Below are 19,999 nucleotides of genomic sequence, written 5' to 3' on the forward strand. Positions count from 1 at the left end.
ACTCTTTGCATTGTGTGTCTGTGTGTTCCACACTAATGCGGGCATCACTCGAGACGATCTATCGTGCGATATGTCGTCGGGGTCACGGTTTTCGTGACACATCCGGCATCGTTTACGATGTCGTCCCGTGTGACACCTACGAGCGACGCAGAACGTTCGCAAATCGTTGACACGTCGCTCATTTTTAAAAAGTCGTTTATTTTTCTTTGCGCCAGTTGTTCATCGTACCCAGGGCAGCAAACATCGCTCCGTGTCACACCCCAGGAACGATGAACAGCAGCTTACCTGCGTCCCGCGGCTCCCGCCGGCTATGCGGAAGGAAGGAGGTGGGCGGGATGTTTACGTCCCGCTCATCTACGCCCCTCAACTTCTATTGGCCGGCCGCTATGTGACGTCGCTGTGACGCCGAACGTCCCACCCCCTTCAGGAAGTGGATGTTTGCCGCCCACAGCGAGGTCGCTCAGCAGGTAAGTACGTGTGACGGCGGTTTAACGACTTTGTGCACCACGGGCAACTAATTGCCCGTGACGCACAAACGACGGGGGCGGGAGTGTGGAGAACAAAAAGAGAAGAGAACAAAATTGTTGAAAATATCCACTAGTCCATCTCCAAAGATCTTGATGTTCCTTTGTCTATGGAGCATAACATAATCAATAAGAGAAAATTGATAAAAGGTTGTAACACAGGACAGTCTGGATGGTGGATAAGCTCCAATCAAGGTCCAAAGAAATTCAAGTCGTCCTGCAGTTCACGGGGCATCGGTGTCAGTGTGAACTATTCTTCCACATCTGCATGACATAAAAAACACTATGCAGGAGGCCCAGAAGGACCCCACTACTGACACAAAGACATAAAAAAGCAAAGATGTACGTGAGTAACCAAAATCCTTCTGGGAAAGCGTCAGATGAGACCAAGATAGAGCTTTTTGGTAAAGCACATCATTCTACAGTTTACTGAAAACAGAATGAGGCCTAAAAAGATAAGAGCACAGGACCTACAGTCACACATGCTGGAGGTCAGAGATGTTTGGGGTTGTCTTGATGCCTTTGGCCCTTTGTGCCTTGACTTGACATCATAAAATCTGAAGATTACCAAAGGATCTTGGGTGGCAATGTAGTGCACAGTATCAGAAAGCTGGGGGTGCGTCCTAGCTCAGGGATCTTCCAGCAGGACAATGACCCTAGACACTTCAAGAAGTCCCAGAAATGGATGGTATCAAAGCATTGGAAAGTTATGAAGAGGCAGCAATGAGTCCGAATCTAAACCCCATTGACACCTGTGGAGAGATCTGAAAATTGGGAGAAGAGAACAGAAGAGAGGAAAGAAGAGATGAGTGGAGAGGAGAGAAGAGGAGAGCAGATGAGAAGAGAGAAGAGGAGAGGAGAGAAGAGGAGAGAAGAGAAGAGGAGAGGAGAGAAGAAGAGAGGAGAGAGGAGGAGAGAAGAGGAGAGGAGAGAGGAGAAGAGGATAGAAGAGGAGAGGAGAGAAGAGGAGAGAAGAAGAGAGAAGAGGAGAGAAGAGGAGAGAAGAGGAAGGAAGAGGAAAGAAGAGGAGAGAAGAGGAGAGGAGAGAGGAGGAGAGAAGAGGAGAGGTGAGAAGAGGAGAGAAGAGGAGAGAAGAGGAGAGAAGAGGAGAGGAGAGAGGAGGAGAGGGGAGAAGAGGAGAGAAGAAGAGAGAAGAGGAGAGAAGAGGAGAGAAGAGGAGAGAAGAGGAGAGGAGAGAAGAGGAGAGAAGAAGAGAGAAGAGGAGAGAAGAGGAGAGGAGAGAAGAGGAGAGAAGAGGAAAGAAGAGGAGAGAAGAGGAGAGGAGAGAAGAGGAGAGAAGAGGAGAGGAGAGAAGAGGAGAGAAGAGGAGAGAAGAGGAGAGAAGAGAAGAGGAGAGAAGAGGAGAGAAGAGAAGAGGAGAGAAGAGGAGAGAAGAGGAGAGAAGAGGCCTCCAAATATGAGAGACCTGGAGACATTTATAAAGAAGAGTCCATGATTCCAGGTCAGAAGAGGAAGAAGCTTGTGGACTGGTATAGGAAGCGACTGATTGCAGATATTTATTCCTAAGGGTAAAGGGCGCAACCAAATATTAAGAGAAGGGGACAACAATATTGTCCGGCCCATTTTGGGGGATTTATGTGAAATTCTGTCCAATTTCATTTTCTCTCTATTTTGTGTTGTTCCAATACACCCAAGGGAAATAAACATGCGCATAACAAAATATGTGCAATCATTTTCCGGGAGAAATACTTAATTTTCTGGAACAATTTCAAGGGTGTCAATACTTTCAGCCATGACTGTAAATCTTGTTTCATAAACCCCCTCTCTACCTTGGACTAACAGGAATATTACAATTCTCCATTTTCAGCTTTAGCCCTTGACTACCCTAGACCACCAGGGATGGATTTATATAATGCCCTTTAAATGTCAGAGATTTCAATGGCTGTTGATATTTTAAATTTTTAAAGCACTATACCAGCAGGGATGTAAACATAATTCTCACCCTCCCCAGGTCCATCACTGAGCCTCCACTGCCTGTTATTGTCTGCTGTCACATTGATAATGTTGCAGACAATAAATGAGCATGGTGGCTATGAGCAACTCGTGCCTCGACTCAGGCAGGGTCACATTGCTCACTGATTGTCTGCAGTGCCATCGATGTGACGTGAGCGCTGCAGACAGCAACAGACACCAGGAGCAGCGCTGGAGACTCAGAGATGGATTAGAGAATGGTAAATATAGAAAAATTGGCCAGGGAGAAGGGGAAACCAGAAACACCTTTACCCTTTCACTACCCTAGGCCACCAGGGACTTGTTACCCATTGATAGATTTCAAATGAAGACGATTGCTAAAATCTATTTACATTTCTGTATGTTTCCTATTCAGTATGTTGGTGGACGGGGTCTTTGCCCCGGAGAATAAATGCCCATTGGTCATAGTCCTGGTGGTCTGTGGCCCTCTTAGGTGTGTGGACTTTCATCTTTCCGGCTGCGGCTGCATTCTTGATCTTCTATTATTTTCCTGCAGATCACCCCGGCGTGTGATGCAGAGCGCGGCGGTGAAGCTGCAGATTATACCGAGACCCAAAAGTTCAATCAGTTTTTTTTTTCTAGTCTTTACATTAAATGTCTGTGAACGCTTTCTTAGCCTCTCATCATAAAATGTGCCTGCGGGCGACACGCTGATTACAACTCTCCACTAACTCTACTTTACAGAATGAAAGGCTCACATTAATAATTCACAAAATTAAAAACAACGTTTCCGTCTCCCCTTAAGGACGGACTCATGTTCATTAGCGGCTCTTAAATGTATATTAAAGCCAACAGCGTCCTCCAGTCTGCGCTGCCGCAACGTCTGGGTCTTAAAGGGAGAGTAAAGAAAAGAATGAAGTCTGCAAGTGTGCAGGACGTCATAACTAGTGATGAGCGGGCACTACCATGCTCGGGGGCTCAGTACTGGTAACTAGTGATGAGCGGGCACTACCATGCTCGGGTGCTCTGTACTCGTAACTAGTGATGAGCAGGCACTACCATGCTCGGGTGCTCAGTACTGGTAACTAGTGATGAGCGGGCACTACCATGCTCGGGGGCTCAGTACTGGTAACTAGTGATGAGCGGGCACTACCATGCTCGGGTGCTCTGTACTGGTAACTAGTGATGAGCGGGCACTACCATGCTCGGGTGCTCAGTACTGGTAACTAGTGATAAGCGGGCACTACCATGCTCGGGTGCTCAGTACTCGTAACTAGTGATGAGCGGGCACTACCATGCTCAGGTGCTCAGTACTGGTAACTAGTGATAAGCGGGCACTACCATGCTCAGGTGCTCTGTACTGGTAACTAGTGATGAGCGGACACTACCATGCTCAAGTGTTCGGTACTCGTAACTAGTGATGAGCGGGCACTACCATGCTCGGGTGCTCAGTACTGGTAACTAGTGATAAGCGGGCACTACCATGCTCGGGTGCTCAGTACTCGTAACTAGTGATGAGCGGGCACTACCATGCTCAGGTGCTCAGTACTGGTAACTAGTGATAAGCGGGCACTACCATGCTCAGGTGCTCTGTACTGGTAACTAGTGATGAGCGGACACTACCATGCTCAGTACTGGTAACTAGTGATGAGCGGGCACTACCATGCTCAGGTGCTCAGTACTCGTAACTAGTGATGAGCGGGCACTACCATGCTCGGGTGCTCAGTACTGGTAACTAGAGATAAGCGGGCACTACCATGCTCAGGTGCTCAGTACTGGTAACTAGTGATGAGCGGGCACTACCATGCTCAGGTGCTCAGTACTGGTAACTAGTGATAAGCGGGCACTACCATGCTCGGGTGCTCAGTACTGGTAACTAGTGATGAGCGAGCACTACCATGCTCAGGTGCTCTGTACTGGTAACTAGTGATGAGTGAGCACTACCATGCTCAGGTGCTCAGTACTGGTAACTAGTGATGAGTGGGCACTACCATGCACGGGTGCTCTGTACTGGTAACTAGTGATGAGCGGGCACTGCCATGCTCGGGTGCTCAGTACTGGTAACTAGTGATGAGCGAGCACTACCATGCTCAGGTGCTCAGTACTGGTAACTAGTGATGAGCGAGCACTACCATGCTCAGGTGCTCAGTACTCGTAACTAGTGATGAGCGGGCACTACCATGCTCGGGTGCTCAGTATTGGTAACTAGTGATAAGCGGGCACTACCATGCTCAGGTGCTCAGTACTGGTAACTAGTGATAAGCGGGCACTACCATGCTCGGGTGCTCAGTACTGGTAACTAGTGATGAGCAAGCACTACCATGCTCAGGTGCTCTGTACTGGTAACTAGTGATGAGTGAGCACTACCATGCTCAGGTGCTCAGTACTGGTAACTAGTGATGAGTGGGCACTACCATGCACGGGTGCTCTGTACTGGTAACTAGTGATGAGCGGGCACTGCCATGCTCGGGTGCTCAGTACTGGTAACTAGTGATGAGCGAGCACTACCATGCTCAGGTGCTCAGTACTGGTAACTAGTGATGAGCGGGCACTACCATGCTCGGGTGCTCAGTACTGGTAACTAGTGATGAGCGGGCACTGCCATGCTCGGGTGCTCAGTACTGCTAACTAGTGATGAGCGAGCACTACCATGCTCGGGTGCTCAGTACTTGTAACTAGTGATGAGCGGGCACTACCATGCTCGGGTGCTCAGTACTGGTAACTAGTGATGAGCAGGCACTACCATGCTCAGGTGCTCAGTACTGGTAACTAGTGATGAGCGAGCACTACCATGCTCGGGTGCTCAGGACTGGTAACTAGTGATGAGCGGGCACTACCGTGCTCGGGTGCTCAGTACTCGTAACTAGTGATGAGTGGGCACTACCATGCTCGGGTGCTCAGTACTCGTAACTAGTGATGAGCGGGCACTACCATGCTCGAGTGCTCAGTACTCGTAACTAGTGATGAGCTGGCACTACCATGCTCAGGTGCTCAATACGGGTAACTAGTGATGAGCGGGCACTACCATGCTCGGGTGCTGAGTACTGGTAACTAGTGATGAGCAGGCACTACCATACTCAGGTGCTCAGTACTGGTAACTAGTGATGAGTGGGCACTATCATGCTCGGGTGCTCAGTACTGGTAACTAGTGATGAGCGGGCACTACCATGCTCAGGTGCTCAGTACTGGTTACTAGTGATGAGCGGGCACTACCATGCTCGGGTGCTCAGTACTCGTAACTAGTGATGAGCGGGCACTACCATGCTCGGGTGCTCAGTACTGGTAACTAGTGATGAGCGGGCACTACCTTGCTCGGGTGCTCAGTACTGGTAACTAGTGATGAGCGGGCACTACCATGCTCGGGTGCGCTGTACTGGTAACTAGTGATGAGCGGGCACTACCATGCTCGGGTGCGCTGTACTGGTAACTAGTGATGAGCGGGCACTATCATGCTCGGGTGCTCAGTACTGGTAACTAGTGATGAGCGGGCACTACCATGCTCGGGTGCGCTGTACTGGTAACTAGTGATGAGCGGACACTACCATGCTCAGTACTGGTAACTAGTGATGAGCGGGCACTACCATGCTCAGGTGCTCAGTACTCGTAACTAGTGATGAGCGGGCACTACCATGCTCAGGTGCTCAGTACTCGTAACTAGTGATGAGCGGGCACTACCATGCTCAGGTGCTCAGTACTCGTAACTAGTGATGAGCGGGCACTACCATGCTCAGGTGCTCAGTACTCGTAACTAGTGATGAGCGGGCACTACCATGCTCAGGTGCTCAGTACTCGTAACTAGTGATGAGCGGACACTACCATGCTCAGGTGCTCTGTACTGGTAACTAGTGATGAGCGGGCACTACCATGCTCGGGTGCTCAGTACTGGTAACTAGTGATGAGCGGGCACTACCATGCTCAGGTGCTCTGTACTGGTAACTAGTGATGAGTGGGCACTACCATGCTCGGGTGCTCAGTACTCGTAACTAGTGATGAGCGGGCACTACCATGCTCAGGTGCTCTGTACTGGTAACTAGTGATGAGCGGGCACTACCATGCTCGGGTGCTCAGTACTCGTAACTAGTGATGAGCGGGCACTACCATGCTCGGGTGCTCAGTACTCGTAACTAGTGATGAGCGGGCACTACCATGCTCAGGTGCTCTGTACTGGTAACTAGTGATGAGCGGGCACTACCATGCTCAGGTGCTCTGTACTGGTAACTAGTGATGAGCGGGCACTACCATGCTCGGGTGCTCAGTACTCGTAACTAGTGATGAGCGGGCACTACCATGCTCAAGTGCTCAGTACTCGTAACTAGTGATGAGTGGGCACTACCATGCTCAGGTGCTCAGTACTGGTAACTAGTGATGAGCGGGCACTACCATGCTCAGGTGCTCAGTACTCGTAACTAGTGATGAGCGGGCACTACCATGCTCGGGTGCTCAGTACTCGTAACTAGTGATGAGTGGGCACTACCATGCTCGGGTGCTCAGTACTGGTAACTAGTGATGAGCGGGCACTGCCATGCTCGGGTGCTCTGTACTGGTAACTAGTGATGAGCGGACACTACCATGCTCGGGTGCTCAGTACTGGTAACTAGTGATGAGTCAGCACTACCATGCTCGGGTGCTCAGTACTCGTAACTAGTGATGAGTGGGCACTACCATGCTCGGGTGCTCAGTACTGGTAACTAGTGATGAGCGAGCACTACCATGCTCGGGTGCTCAGTACTCGTAACTAGTGATGAGCGGGCACTACCATGCTCGGGTGCTCAGTACTGGTAACTAGTAATGAACGGGCACTACTATGCTCGGGTGCTCAGTACTGGTAACTAGTGATGAGCGGGCACTGTCATGCTCAGGTGCTCAGTACTGGTAACTAGTGATGAGTGGGCACTACCATGCTCGGATGCTCAGTACTGGTAACTAGTGATGAGCGGGCACTACCATGCTCAGGTGCTCTGTACTCATAACTAGTGATGAGCAGGCACTACCATGCTCGGGTGCTCAGTACTGGTAACTAGTGATGAGCGGGCACTACCATGCTCGGGTGCTCAGTACTGGTAACTAGTGATGAGTAGGCACTACCATGCTCGGGTGCTCAGTACTGGTAACTAGTGTTGAGCGGGCACTACCATGCTCGGGTGCTCAGTACTGGTAACTAGTGTTGAGCGGGCACTACCATGCTCGGGTGCTCAGTACTGGTAACTAGTGATGAGCCGGCACTACCATGCTCGGGTGCTCAGTACTGGTAACTAGTTATGAGCGTGCACTACCATGCTCAGGTGTTCAGTACTGGTAACTAGTGATGAGCGGGCACTACCATGCTCGGGTGCTCAGTACTGGTAACTAGTGATGAGCAGACACTACCATGCTCGGGTGCTCAGTACTGGTAACTAGTGATGAGCGGGCACTACCATGCTCAGGTGCTCTGTACTGGTAACTAGTGATGAGCGGGCACTACCATACTCGGGTGCTCAGTACTGGTAACTAGTGATGAGCGGGCACTACCATGCTCGGGTGCTCAGTACTGGTAACTAGTGATGAGCGGGCACTACCATGCTCGGGTGCTCAGTACTGGTAACTAGTGATGAGCGGGCACTACCATGCTCAGGTGCTCAGTACTGGTAACTAGTGATGAGCAGGCACTAACATGCTCAGGTTCTCAGTACTGGTAACTAGTGATGAGCGGGCACTACCATGCTCGGGTGCTCAGTACTGGTAACTAGTGATGAGCGGGCACTACCATACTCGGGTGCTCAGTACTGGTAACTACTGATGAGCGGGCACTACCATACTCGGGTGCTCAGTACTGGTAACTAGTTATGAGCGGGCACTACCATGCTCAGGTGCTCAGTACTGGTAACTAGTGATGAGCGGGCACTACCATGCTCGGGTGCTCAGTACTGGTAACTAGTGATGAGCGGGCACTACCATGCTCAGGTGCTCAGTACTGGTAACTAGTGATGAGCGGGCACTACCATGCTCGGGTGCTCAGTACTGGTAACTAGTTATGAGCGGGCACTACCATGCTCAGGTGCTCAGTACTGGTAACTAGTGTTGAGCGGGCACTACCATGCTCGGGTGCTCAGTACTGGTAACGAGTTATGAGCGGGCACTACCATGCTCAGGTGCTCAGTACAGTACTGGTAACTAGTGATGAGCGGGCACTACCATGCTCGGGTGCTCAGTACTGGTAACTAGTGATGAGCGGGCACTACCATGCTCGGGTGCTCAGTACTGGTAACTAGTTATGAGCGGGCACTACCATGCTCAGGTGCTCAGTACTGGTAACTAGTGATGAGCGGGCACTACCATGCTCGGGTGCTCAGTACTGGTAACTAGTGATGAGCGGGCACTACCATGCTCGGGTGCTCAGTACTGGTAACTAGTGATGAGCGGGCACTACCATGCTCGGGTGCTCAGTACTGGTAACTAGTGATGAGCGGGCACTACCATGCTCGGGTGCTCAGTACTGGTAACTAGTGATGAGCGGGCACTACCATGCTCGGGTGCTCAGTACTGGTAACTAGTTATGAGCGGGCACTACCATGCTCAGGTGCTCAGTACTGGTAACTAGTGATGAGCGGGCACTACCATGCTCGGGTGCTCAGTACTGGTAACTAGTGATGAGCGGGCACTACCATGCTCGGGTGCTCAGTACTGGTAACTAGTGATGAGCGGGCACTACCATGCTCGGGTGCTCAGTACTGGTAACTAGTTATGAGCGGGCACTACCATGCTCGGGTGCTCAGTACTGGTAACTAGTGATGAGCGGGCACTACCATGCTCGGGTGCTCAGTACTGGTAACTAGTGATGAGCGGGTACTACCATGCTCGGGTGCTCAGTACTGGTAACTAGTGATGAGCGGGCACTACCATGCTCGGGTGCTCAGTACTGGTAACTAGTGATGAGCGGGCACTACCGTGCTCGGGTGCTCAGTACTGGTAACTAGTGATGAGCGGGCACTACCATGCTCGGGTGTTCAGTAGTGGTAACTAATGATGATGAGGATTTTCTGTCCTTAGACTCGGGTGGCGCCGGCTGTAACACGCAGTGCACACATTCGCCATAGATATATTTTGGGTGTTGCAAACTGAGAGCTGGGCTGGGGCCCCTACACCTCGGGGGCCCCTACACCTCGGGGGCCCCTACACTTCGGGGGCCCTGGCACGGTCCTGGTACCGGCCCCCTGTGAAGTCTTGGAGCCTGAGAACTAACAGGAATCCAGCAGAATTTTATGCATCTCTCGAGGTTACTGGAGAACAAAAACATCTGCATCCCAATACGTCCAGCAGATGGAGACCACAATGGTGATTAACCCTTTCATCACCTCTAGTTCGGACAAGTGTTAGCCTATTCACTTAATAGAATTACTCACCACTCGAAGTCCCAGTGTGAGCAGAGGCAGGGCTCCTTGATCGTCCGCAGGTAGTCCTTACCCACCAGACACTTGGATCCGGGTCGCCTCTTTCGATACGTTTTCCTTTCTCCCATCACACAGAAATCTCTCTAGAGATAAAAGTAGAGGGCGAAACGTTACAGAGGAGAAACAAGAAGGTGCAGCAGTGTTACAATGTGTCCACGGAGCACGGCGTCTCCTCGTGTTCAGCACCACATGGGGAGACTTACAGGTCAGACAATGGTTTATGGGAAAATTGTATGCAAATTATCTCTTCTCAGAAGGAAGAAAGCTTTACCTCCCGTACCACCCATTGGAGGCAGCAGTGATGTAACGTGAAGCTCACGGACCCCAATGCAAAGGCTCCAACAGGGCCCCCAGTTTTGCAGGTCTGTACTCGCCCTGACAGAAGTTCTGTCGCTTATCCATATTTTGTAAATAAACAGCTTATAAAATTCATCCATTGGTTTTGTAAATTACTCTTTTGAAATCTGAACCCCCCCCCCCCCCAAATTTGGTTTAGGTTATGAAAATAAAGTTTCTGCAAATCTGAAATATTGATAATTTAATGAACACAGAAAGGTCAGATTTTGGGAAGACAAAAGTTTTGTCGCCTTGTCATATAATGCACCCAATCCTAGTTTACATCCTCACCTGTGCTCACTAAATGATTGGTTAATTAGTGGTGTGTATAAAAAGAAACTCAGCACCCCAGACCTTCAGTTGAACTGCAACTTGAGCTCTGACAACATGCCAAAAATCCACCCTGCGACCAAAGCCTTGATTAGTAAGAGGCTGAAGACCAGATCCACTGTAGAGGTAGCTGGCACCTTTAATGTGTCTCAGTGTCAAGTACAAAAAATTAAAAAAATATTTGAAGAGACTAGAGATGTTTCTGACAAGCCCAGGTCCGGTGAACCCCGCAAGACAACTGCTCAGGAGGAACGTTTGTTGGTTAGAAAATCCAAAAGCCCCTCTTCCACTGCAGCAGAGCTCCAACAGGCCTGGTCACCTCAAGTCTCTGTGTCAACTAGAACAGTTTGTAGCATTCTGTCTCGAAATGGCCTCCATGGTCGAATCAGTGGCCAGAAGCCAGCACTAAACAAAAGGCAATTAAAAGTTCCACATCCAGCTAAACAGATGGACGCTGGAAAAGTGGCAGAAGGTGGATGTCTCAGATGAATCTTCAGTGGAATTACACCACAGTCACTGCAAATACTGCAGGAGACCTACTGGAGCCCATATGGATCCAGAAAACTTAAGTTTGTTGGTGGAAAGATCATGGTCTGGGGTTACATTCAGTATGGGGGTGTGCGAAACATTTGCAAGGTGGAAGGCAATATCAATAGCCTAAAATATCAAGAAGTGATAGCTACCTCTTACATTCCCAATCATAAAAGGGGTGAAATTCTGCAGCAGGATGGTCTCCATCTCATACATCCATCTCTACAACAAAGTTCCTCCTGGCAAAGAAGATCAAGGTGCTCAAGGACTGGCCAGCCCAGTCACCGGACATGGACATCATTGAGCATGTTTGGGGTAGGATGAAAGAGGAAACTTGGAAGACAAAACCAAAGAATCTAGATGAACTCTGGGAGGCATGTAAGATGCATGCTGTGCTATTCCTTATGACTTCAGCAATAAATTGTATGAATCATTGTTGAACCGCATGGATGCCGTCCTTCAAGCTCATGGAAGTCACACAAAATATTAAATATGGCTCTAATAGCACCACAACTTCATTCACCAATGTTATGCCACATATCTTTGTATTAGAAGTTAATTATCTGTTTGAATTTCACATTACTTTCTCAGGGCGACAAAACTTTTGTCTTGCCAAAATCTGACCTTTCTGTGTTCATTAAATGATCAATATTTCAGCTTTGCAGCAACTTTATTTTCATAACCTAAACCAAATTTGGGAGGGTTTCAGCTTTCAAAAGAGTAATTTATAAAACCAATGGATGAATTTAAAGTGAGGTTATAAGCTTTTATTTACATAACATGGATAAGCGACAGAACTTCTGTCAGGGACTGTATATTAATGGTCTTTGTATATAGGCTGAAGGACTTTTGGGACTCCCTCGGTTCCAGAGCTGGGTACCTATTGTAGCTATGCCCCAGCTATTCCATAAGTCAGTGTTAGACCTTCACCCAAACCATTACCTCCTCCAACATGTTTTGGGGTCCTGTCTCCCTGCCCTATGTTAGTGAAAGCCTATGAGTCCGGCTGTTAGATGGTGCCAGTGGACTCCAGACATGTGCTGGCCAGATAGGCTGGTGGTAATATGTTTGGCATGTTGCCCCTATGATTTTGCATTGTTACTATATGCCATTGTATGGTATTTCTTAGTCACAGCCAGAGAAGAACTTGTGTGTTCTCAAATGGGCTATTGTTCGGTGCACTTGTCTGTGTGCTGATAGCCAATGTCCAGCGATGCATCCGGTGCCTGTGGACTGACCGCACAGAGGTCAGCGTAGCACGTCCATAATATGTCTGGGAGAAGACAGTACCCAGGGGCAAAGCCGGCCTGTGGCTGAATAAGGTGGGCAAGGGGCAGACGGGGCTGCTTTGGAGGAACTAGAAGTGTGGTGGTTTTGTGAGGTGTGATGGCTTTTTGAAGTATGATGCTCTTGTGAAGTGTGATGGTCTTCTAAAGTATGCTGGTCTTCTGACGTGTGCTGGTCTTCTGACGTGTGATGGTCTTCTGACGTGTGATGGTCTTCTGATGTGTGATGGTCTTCTGAAGTATAGTGGTCTAGTGAAGTGTGGTGGTCTTGTGAAGTGTGGTGGCCTTCCAAAGTGTGGTGGTCCTGTGAATTGGGTGGTCCTGTGAAGTGGGGTGGTCCTGTGAAGTGGGGTGGTCCTGTGAAGTGGGGTGGTCTTGTGAAGTGAGGTGGTCTTGTGAAGTGTGGTGGTCTTGTGAAGTTTGGTGGTCTGGTGAAGAGTGATTGTCTTGTGAAGTGTGATTGGTGGTTTTGTGAAGTATGGTGGCCTTGCAAAGTATGGTGTCCTTGTAAAGTGTGGTGTCCTTGTGAAGTGTGGTGGTCTTGTGAAGTGTGGTGGTCTTGTGAAGTGTGGTGGTCTTGTGAAGTGTGGTGGTCTTGTGAAGTGTGGTGGTCTTGTGAAGTGTGGTGGTCTTGTGAAGTGTGGTGGTCTTGTGAAGTGTTGTGGTCTTGTGAAATGTGGTGATCCTGTAAAGTGTGGTAGTCTTGTGAAGAGTGATCGTTTTCTGAAATGTGGTGGTCTTCTGAAGCATGGTGGTCTTTTGAAGTGTAGTGATATTCTGTAATGAGAGCAGTAGTCATAGCTGAAGATATCGTGCATAAGAAATTTGAGACCAAGTGCAATCTGCAACAAATTAGAAGGTGTCGGTGTTGGCGGTGGAAGCTTTGACACTACAAGTGGTGGCACAAGCCCAGCACACCACTGATCGAAGAGGGGAGAAGGCCGCTTATCAGTGTGTCACTCTGAATTCAAATTCATGAACACTGGAGCCAAGAAGCCGGCAGTGCAGAGGCAGTGGCGTGATGTACGGTGCCTCAGTGAAGTACCAGTGTCAGCGCATCATAGAGAACCAGAAGATGGTCTGGGAAGACTGGAAGAGAGTAAGACAAGTTCTTAGAGCTGGGCAGGTGGAGGGGGAGCTCAAGGGCAGCCGAAAATGGAGACACCAGTATCACCCACTCAAGAAAAATCTCTGAGTCCACAAACAAGGGACACACAAGAACAACGATTGTCTTATGCAAAAAACACAGAAGGAAGGAAGCAAGGAAGAAAGCAAGCAAGGAAGGGAAAAAGAAGAAGGGAGACAGGGAAGAAGGAAGGAAGGCAGTGAGGAAAGATGGAAAGGAGAAAGAGAGAAAGGAAGGGAAGTGAGGAAGGACAGAATGGAGGGAAGAAGGAAGTGAGGCAGGAAATGAAGTGAGGAAGGACCGGAGAGAAGAAGGAAGGGAATATGTGAGGAAGGAAAGAAGGAAGGGAGGTGGAAATGAAGGAAGTGTTAAAAGAAGGGAGAGAGAATGGAAGAAAGCGAGGAAGGACAGAATGGAGGGAAGAAGGAAGGAAGGGAGGGAAGGAAGGAAGAAAGGGATGAAGGTAGAAAGTGAGGAAGGACAGAGTGGAGGGAAGAAGGAAGTGAGGCAGGAAATGAAGTGAGGAAGGACTGGAGAGAAGAAGGAAGGGAATATGTGAGGAAGGAAAGAAGGAAGGGAGGTAGAAATGAAGGAAGTGTTAAAGGAAGGGAGAGAGAATGGACAAAAGTGAGGATGGAAAGAATGGAGGGAAGAAGGAAGTAAGGAAGGGAGGGAGGGAGGGAAGGAAGGAAGGAAGGGAGGAAGGTAGGAAGTGAGGAAGGACAGAGTGGAGGGAAGAAGGAAGTGAGGCAGGAAATGAAGTGATGAAGGACCGCAGAGAAGAAGGAAGGGAATATGTGAGGAAGGAAAGAAGGAAGGGAGGTAGAAATGAAGGAAGTATTAAAGGAAGGGAGAGAGAATGGATAAAAGTGAGGATGGGAAGAATGGAGGGAAGAAGGAAGGAAGGAAGGAAGGAAGGGAGGGAAGGAAGGAAGGGATGTGGAAATGAAGGAAGTGTTAAAGGAAGGGAGAGAGAATGGACAAAAGTGAGGATGGAAAGAATGGAGGGAAGAAGGAAGGAAGGAAGGGAGGGAGGGAAGGAAGGAAGGGAGGAAGGTAGGAAGTGAGGAAGGACAGAGTGGAGGGAAGAAGGAAGTGAGTCAGGAAATGAAGTGAGGAAGGACCGGAGAGAAGAAGGAAGGGAATATGTGAGGAAGGAAAGAAGGAAGGGAGGTAGAAATGAAGGAAGTGTTAAAGGAAGGGAGAGAGAATGGACAAAAGTGAGGATGGGAAGAATGGAGGGAAGAAGGAAGGAAGGAAGGAAGGAAGGGAGGGTGGGAAGGAAGGAAGGTAGGAAGTGAGGAAGGATAGAGTGGAGGGAAGAAGGAAATGAGGGAGGAAATGAAGTGAGGAAGGACTGGAGAGAAGAAGGAAGGGAGGTAGAAATGAAGGAAGTGTTAAAGTAAGGGAGAGAGAATGGAAGAAAGTGAGGAAGGACAGAATGGAGGGAAGAAGGAAGGAAGGGAGGGAAGGAAGGGAGGAAGTGAGGAAGGACAGAAAGGAGAGAAGAAAGGAGGAAGTGAGGAATGAAAGAAGGAAAGGAGAAAGTCAGGAGGGATTGAAGGGACGGAAGGAGTAAGGAAAGAAGGAAGAAAGGAAGCAAGTGTGGAAGGTCAGAAGGGAGGGAAGATGGAAGGGAAGGAGTGAGGAAGGAAAGAAGGAGGGAAGAAGGAAGGGAAGAATGATGGAATAAAAGAATGAAGTAAGGATGAAAGAAAGGAACAAAAAGAAAGAAAAGTGGATGGGTAGATGGATAGGTAACTAGATGATAGACAGGTAGATAATAGATAGATAACTATAAAATAACACATCTTCGTGCTCCCTCCTGGCCTTCAGCAGACAGTAAACATCTACAGACATGAAGCCTTTTAAGCTTTTAGTTGGAAACAAGCGTCTCAGAAGACAGAGGAGATTTTTGTTTTGCCGTTCAATTCTGCGCATCCGATCATGAAAGGTTAAATGAATATTTTACTATCTTAATCCTCAGCCGCTGTAATAACATTTCTGTAAGAGGAGAAAGTAGGCGTAATCAATATAACATAGATAAACGCACTTCCTTCGGGGAGAACACCTACGCTGCTTTTAATTGAGGGATAATTATGGAGCCGCTCGCTTCTTGTTTAGGTTGCAGCCAGGAGATGAGGAGCTTTTAATCCTCGGAGCCGCGCTCCAGTCATTGCGAGAAAATCTGCATATTCCGAGGAGAATAAAACCGCAGGGAAGTGCTGGCCGGACTGCGGGCTTATTACTTATGTACACACAGTATTCCTGTGTAGATACAGAAGATTCCGCACATTTCTCCTCCACTTTGAGCCCAATTCCTCAAGACCGGCGTTCTGTTTGCCACGTTCCATCAACATTCCACGTATCACTTTTGTCTGAGCGCCTCTTAATGACTTTGGCGCACATCCGTTTTTTGCCATCCGGCACAATCCGGCAAAAAAACTGATGCAACAGATCCGTTGCATCAGTTTTTTTCCATGCTTTCCTTCTGTTTTTTTGACGGATCTGTTGTGCTACTGAGCATGCGCAGTTCAAAAAACCGGATCCGTCGGATTCCGTGATATGCCGGATGATGACGGATCCGGCGCCCATAGGCTTTCATTGTAACTCACGCCGCACGGCGCCGGATGCGGCACTATACGGTTTTTTGCCGGAGACAAAAAACGCTGCAAGCAGCGTTCCATCCGGCCGCCGGATTAGCTATTTACGCCGGATCTGGCAAAAGCCGGATGCAACACAAGGCCATGCGGCTCAATCTGGCGCTAATACAAGTCTATGGGGCACAGAACAGATCTGGCGGCAATACACGCCATATCCGTTCTTTCTGGTTTTCACCAGATTGTGCCGCATGGCAAAAACCGGATGTGTGAAAGCAGCCTCATCATCCACCACAACGCACGGCACATTTTTTTGACGGAGACAAAAAACGTCCCAGTGTGTGTCATTTCCGGCAGCCGGATTAGTAAATTTCGCCGGATTCGGCGCACACTGTATGAAATGCGATGCCATGCAGGACAATCCGGCGCTAATAAAAGTCTATGTGGGAAAAAAAACCTCATCCAGCGACAACAGATGCCAGATCAGTTTTGTCTGCAATTCGCCAGATTGTGCCTGACGGCGAAAACCTAATGTGTTTAGAGCTGCCATACACCGCCATGAGGAAGGAATACAATTCTTTCCAAATATACCGCACTTTTCAAAACAGCCGATGTAAAACCCCAAAGTTTCATAATTTTAGTGCAACTATTTATTGCACAAATATTTTTGCAACATTTCAAGCTGTTTTACACAAGAAAAGCTGCATAAACTGCTGTATGGGAACTCAGCGAATGGAAACATTGGTATTGAGAGACAGAAAATTTGAGCTAATGCTGGTAACTGCGGGTTAGGTACAATGTATCACTGTAGCTAATGCTGGTAACTGCGGGTTGGGTACAATGTATCACTGTAGCTAATGCTGGTAACTGAGGGTTGGGTACAATGTATCACTGTAGCTAATGCTGGTAACTGCGGGTTGGGTACAATGTATCACTGTAGCTAATGCTGGTAACTGCGGGTTGGGTACAATGTATCACTGTAGCTAATGCTGGTAACTGAGGGTTGGGTACAATGTATCACTGTAGCTAATGCTGGTAACTGAGGGTTGGGTACAATGTATCACTGTAGTTAATGCTGGTAACTGAGGGTTGGGTACAATGTATCACTGTAGCTAATGCTGGTAACTGCGGATTAGGTACAATGTATCACTGTAGCTAATGCTGGTAACTGCAGGTTGGGTACAATGTATCACTGTAGTTAATGCTGGTAACTGAGGGTTGGGTACAATGTATCACTGTAGCTAATGCTGGTAACTGCGGGTTGGGTACAATGTATCACTGTAGCTAATGCTGGTAACTGCGGGTTGGGTACAATGTATCACTGTAGTTAATGCTGGTAACTGCGGGTTGGGTACAATGTATCACTGTAGCTAATGCTGGTAACTGCGGGTTGGGTACAATGTATCACTGTAGTTAATGCTGGTAACTGCGGGTTGGGTACAATGTATCACTGTAGCTAATGCTGGTAACTGAGGGTTGGGTACAATGTATCACTGTAGTTAATGCTGGTAACTGCGGGTTGGGTACAATGTATCACTGTAGCTAATGCTGGTGACTGAAGGTTGGGTACAATATCTGTAGCTAATGCTGGTAACTGAGGGTTGGGTACAATGTATCACTGTAGCTAATGCTGGTAATTGAGGGTTGGGTACAATGTATCACTGTAGCTAATGCTGGTGACTGAAGGTTGGGTACAATATCTGTAGCTAATGCTGGTAACTGAGGGTTGGGTACAATGTATCACTGTAGCTAATGCTGGTAATTGAGGGTTGGGTACAATGTCTGTAGCTAATGCTGGTAATTGAGGGTTGGGTACAATGTCTGTAGCTAATGCTGGTAACTGAGGGTTGGGTACAATGTATCACTGTAGTTAATGCTGGTAACTGCGGGTTGGGTACAATGTATCACTGTAGCTAATGCTGGTGACTGAAGGTTGGGTACAATATCTGTAGCTAATGCTGGTAACTGAGGGTTGGGTACAATGTATCACTGTAGCTAATGCTGGTAATTGAGGGTTGGGTACAATGTCTGTAGCTAATGCTGGTAATTGAGGGTTGGGTACAATGTCTGTAGCTAATGCTGGTCACTGAGGGTTGGGTACAATGTATCACTGTAGCTAATGCTGGTCACTGAGGGTTGGGTACAATGTATCACTGTAGCTAATGCTGGTAACTGTAGGTTGGGTACAATGTATCACTGTAGCTAATGCTGGTAACTGAGGGTTGGGTACAATGTATCACTGTAGCTAATGCTGGTCACTGAGGGTTGGGTACAATGTATCACTGTAGCTAATGCTGGTAACTGTAGGTTGGGTACAATGTATCACTGTAGCTAATGCTGGTCACTGAGGGTTGGGTACAATGTATCACTGTAGCTAATGCTGGTAACTGAGGGTTGGGTACAATGTATCACTGTGACGATTGGTTACAATGTATCACTGTAAATCATGAGTATAAAATCAGCAGAGCGCTAAAACGCTAATTCTGAGTTTTTTCTTAGTCACTGATCGAGTGATCGCGGCAGGAAATGCTGGACACCCTGCAGTGCCCCCTACAGGTGAAATCTAGTATTACACGCCACGCATTCAAATGCTGCATTGTACAACCATCTCTATGTGACGCTCTGGCCTATCAGGTCGTTACAGGGTATTGTGCAATCTGCCCTTCTGCACAGTATCCAATCCTCCTTGGTTACGGGTCCTGGTCCTTTGGTGTTGCTAACAGCTGAGTCAGTCAAAATCCTAGGAACACTTTGCACCGTACCCACCAGACACACCATTGGGGGGCCTGAAGGGAATAGGGTCGCACACATGGGGGGTTGGTAGGGAAAAGTGACAGAGTGGAAAGAAGTTGTGCGGTGACTGTCGAGAGGAGAGGTCACTGGAGTGTGGTTGGAGGTCAGGAGCAGGGCTCCTTGTGTACTAGGTGGCAGACGTTGGTCTGGGCCTGGTAGGAGCTGGAACCCCGGTCGCAGGGAATCGTGTCAAGGGGCACGGACTGCTGAGGAGGGCAGCCAGCGGCCTTGAGCCATCACCGGGCAGGGGCCAGGGCATGACGGGGTACGTGGACCCTAGGCCAGGAAGTAGCTTCAAGCATCCTGGTAATTTACCCGACGGGGGTGAAGTCTTCAAGATTCATCCCTCACCCGCTCCAAAATCGGGGTACTAGCGCAACGAGGGTGTGCAGCAGAGCTGTGTGTGCTGCAGTGCTGTGTGTGTGCAGCAGTGCTGTGTGTGCTGCAGTGCTGTGTGTGTGCAGCAGAGCTGTGTGTGCTGCAGTGCTGTGTGTGTGCAACAGAGCTGTGTGTGCTGCAGTGCTGTGTGTGTGCAGCAGTGCTGTGTGTGCTGCAGTGCTGTGTATGTGCAGCAATGTTGTGTATGTGCGGCAGTGCTGTGTGTGCTGCAGTGCTGTGTATGTGCAGCAATGTTGTGTATGTGCAGCAGTGTTGTGTGTATATCCAGTAGAGATGTGTGTGCTGCATATGCACAGCAATGTTGTGTATGTGCAGTAGTGCTGTGTGTATATATGCAGCAAAGCTGTGTGTTCTGCAGTGCTGTGTATATGCAGCAATGTTGTGTATGTGCAGTAGAGCTGTGTGTGTAGCAGAGTTGTGCTATAGATATATGCAGCAGAGCTGTATATATGCAGCAGTGCTGTGTATGTACAGCAGTGTTGTGTGTATATAATAGAGCTGTGAATGTGCTGCAATGTTGTGTGTGTATGCAGCAGAGCTGTGTGTGTATATGAAGCAGAGCTGTGTGTTCTGCAGTGCTGTGTATGTGCAGCAATGTTGCGTATGTCCAGTAGAGCTGTGTGCGTGCAGCAGAGTTGTGCTATAGATATATGTAGCAGAGCTGTGTGTGTGCAGCAAAGTTGTGCTATGGGTATATGCAGCAGAGCTGTGTATA

General features: G+C 48.7%; 1 protein-coding gene across 1 annotated transcript in view; it reads right to left on the bottom strand.

Annotated features, from left to right (window-relative positions):
- Positions 1-19,999, bottom strand: part of SORCS3 (sortilin related VPS10 domain containing receptor 3) — an 866,891-nt gene that overhangs the window by 88,308 nt on the left and 758,584 nt on the right. Inside the window, exon 16 of the mRNA XM_075348233.1 lies at positions 9,836-9,966. Within this exon, the coding sequence (XP_075204348.1) occupies positions 9,836-9,966 (131 nt within the window). The remainder of the gene's footprint in view (positions 1-9,835; positions 9,967-19,999) is intronic.

This window comes from Anomaloglossus baeobatrachus, chromosome 5 (assembly GCF_048569485.1).
Source record: "Anomaloglossus baeobatrachus isolate aAnoBae1 chromosome 5, aAnoBae1.hap1, whole genome shotgun sequence".
Taxonomy (NCBI): domain Eukaryota; kingdom Metazoa; phylum Chordata; class Amphibia; order Anura; family Aromobatidae; genus Anomaloglossus; species Anomaloglossus baeobatrachus.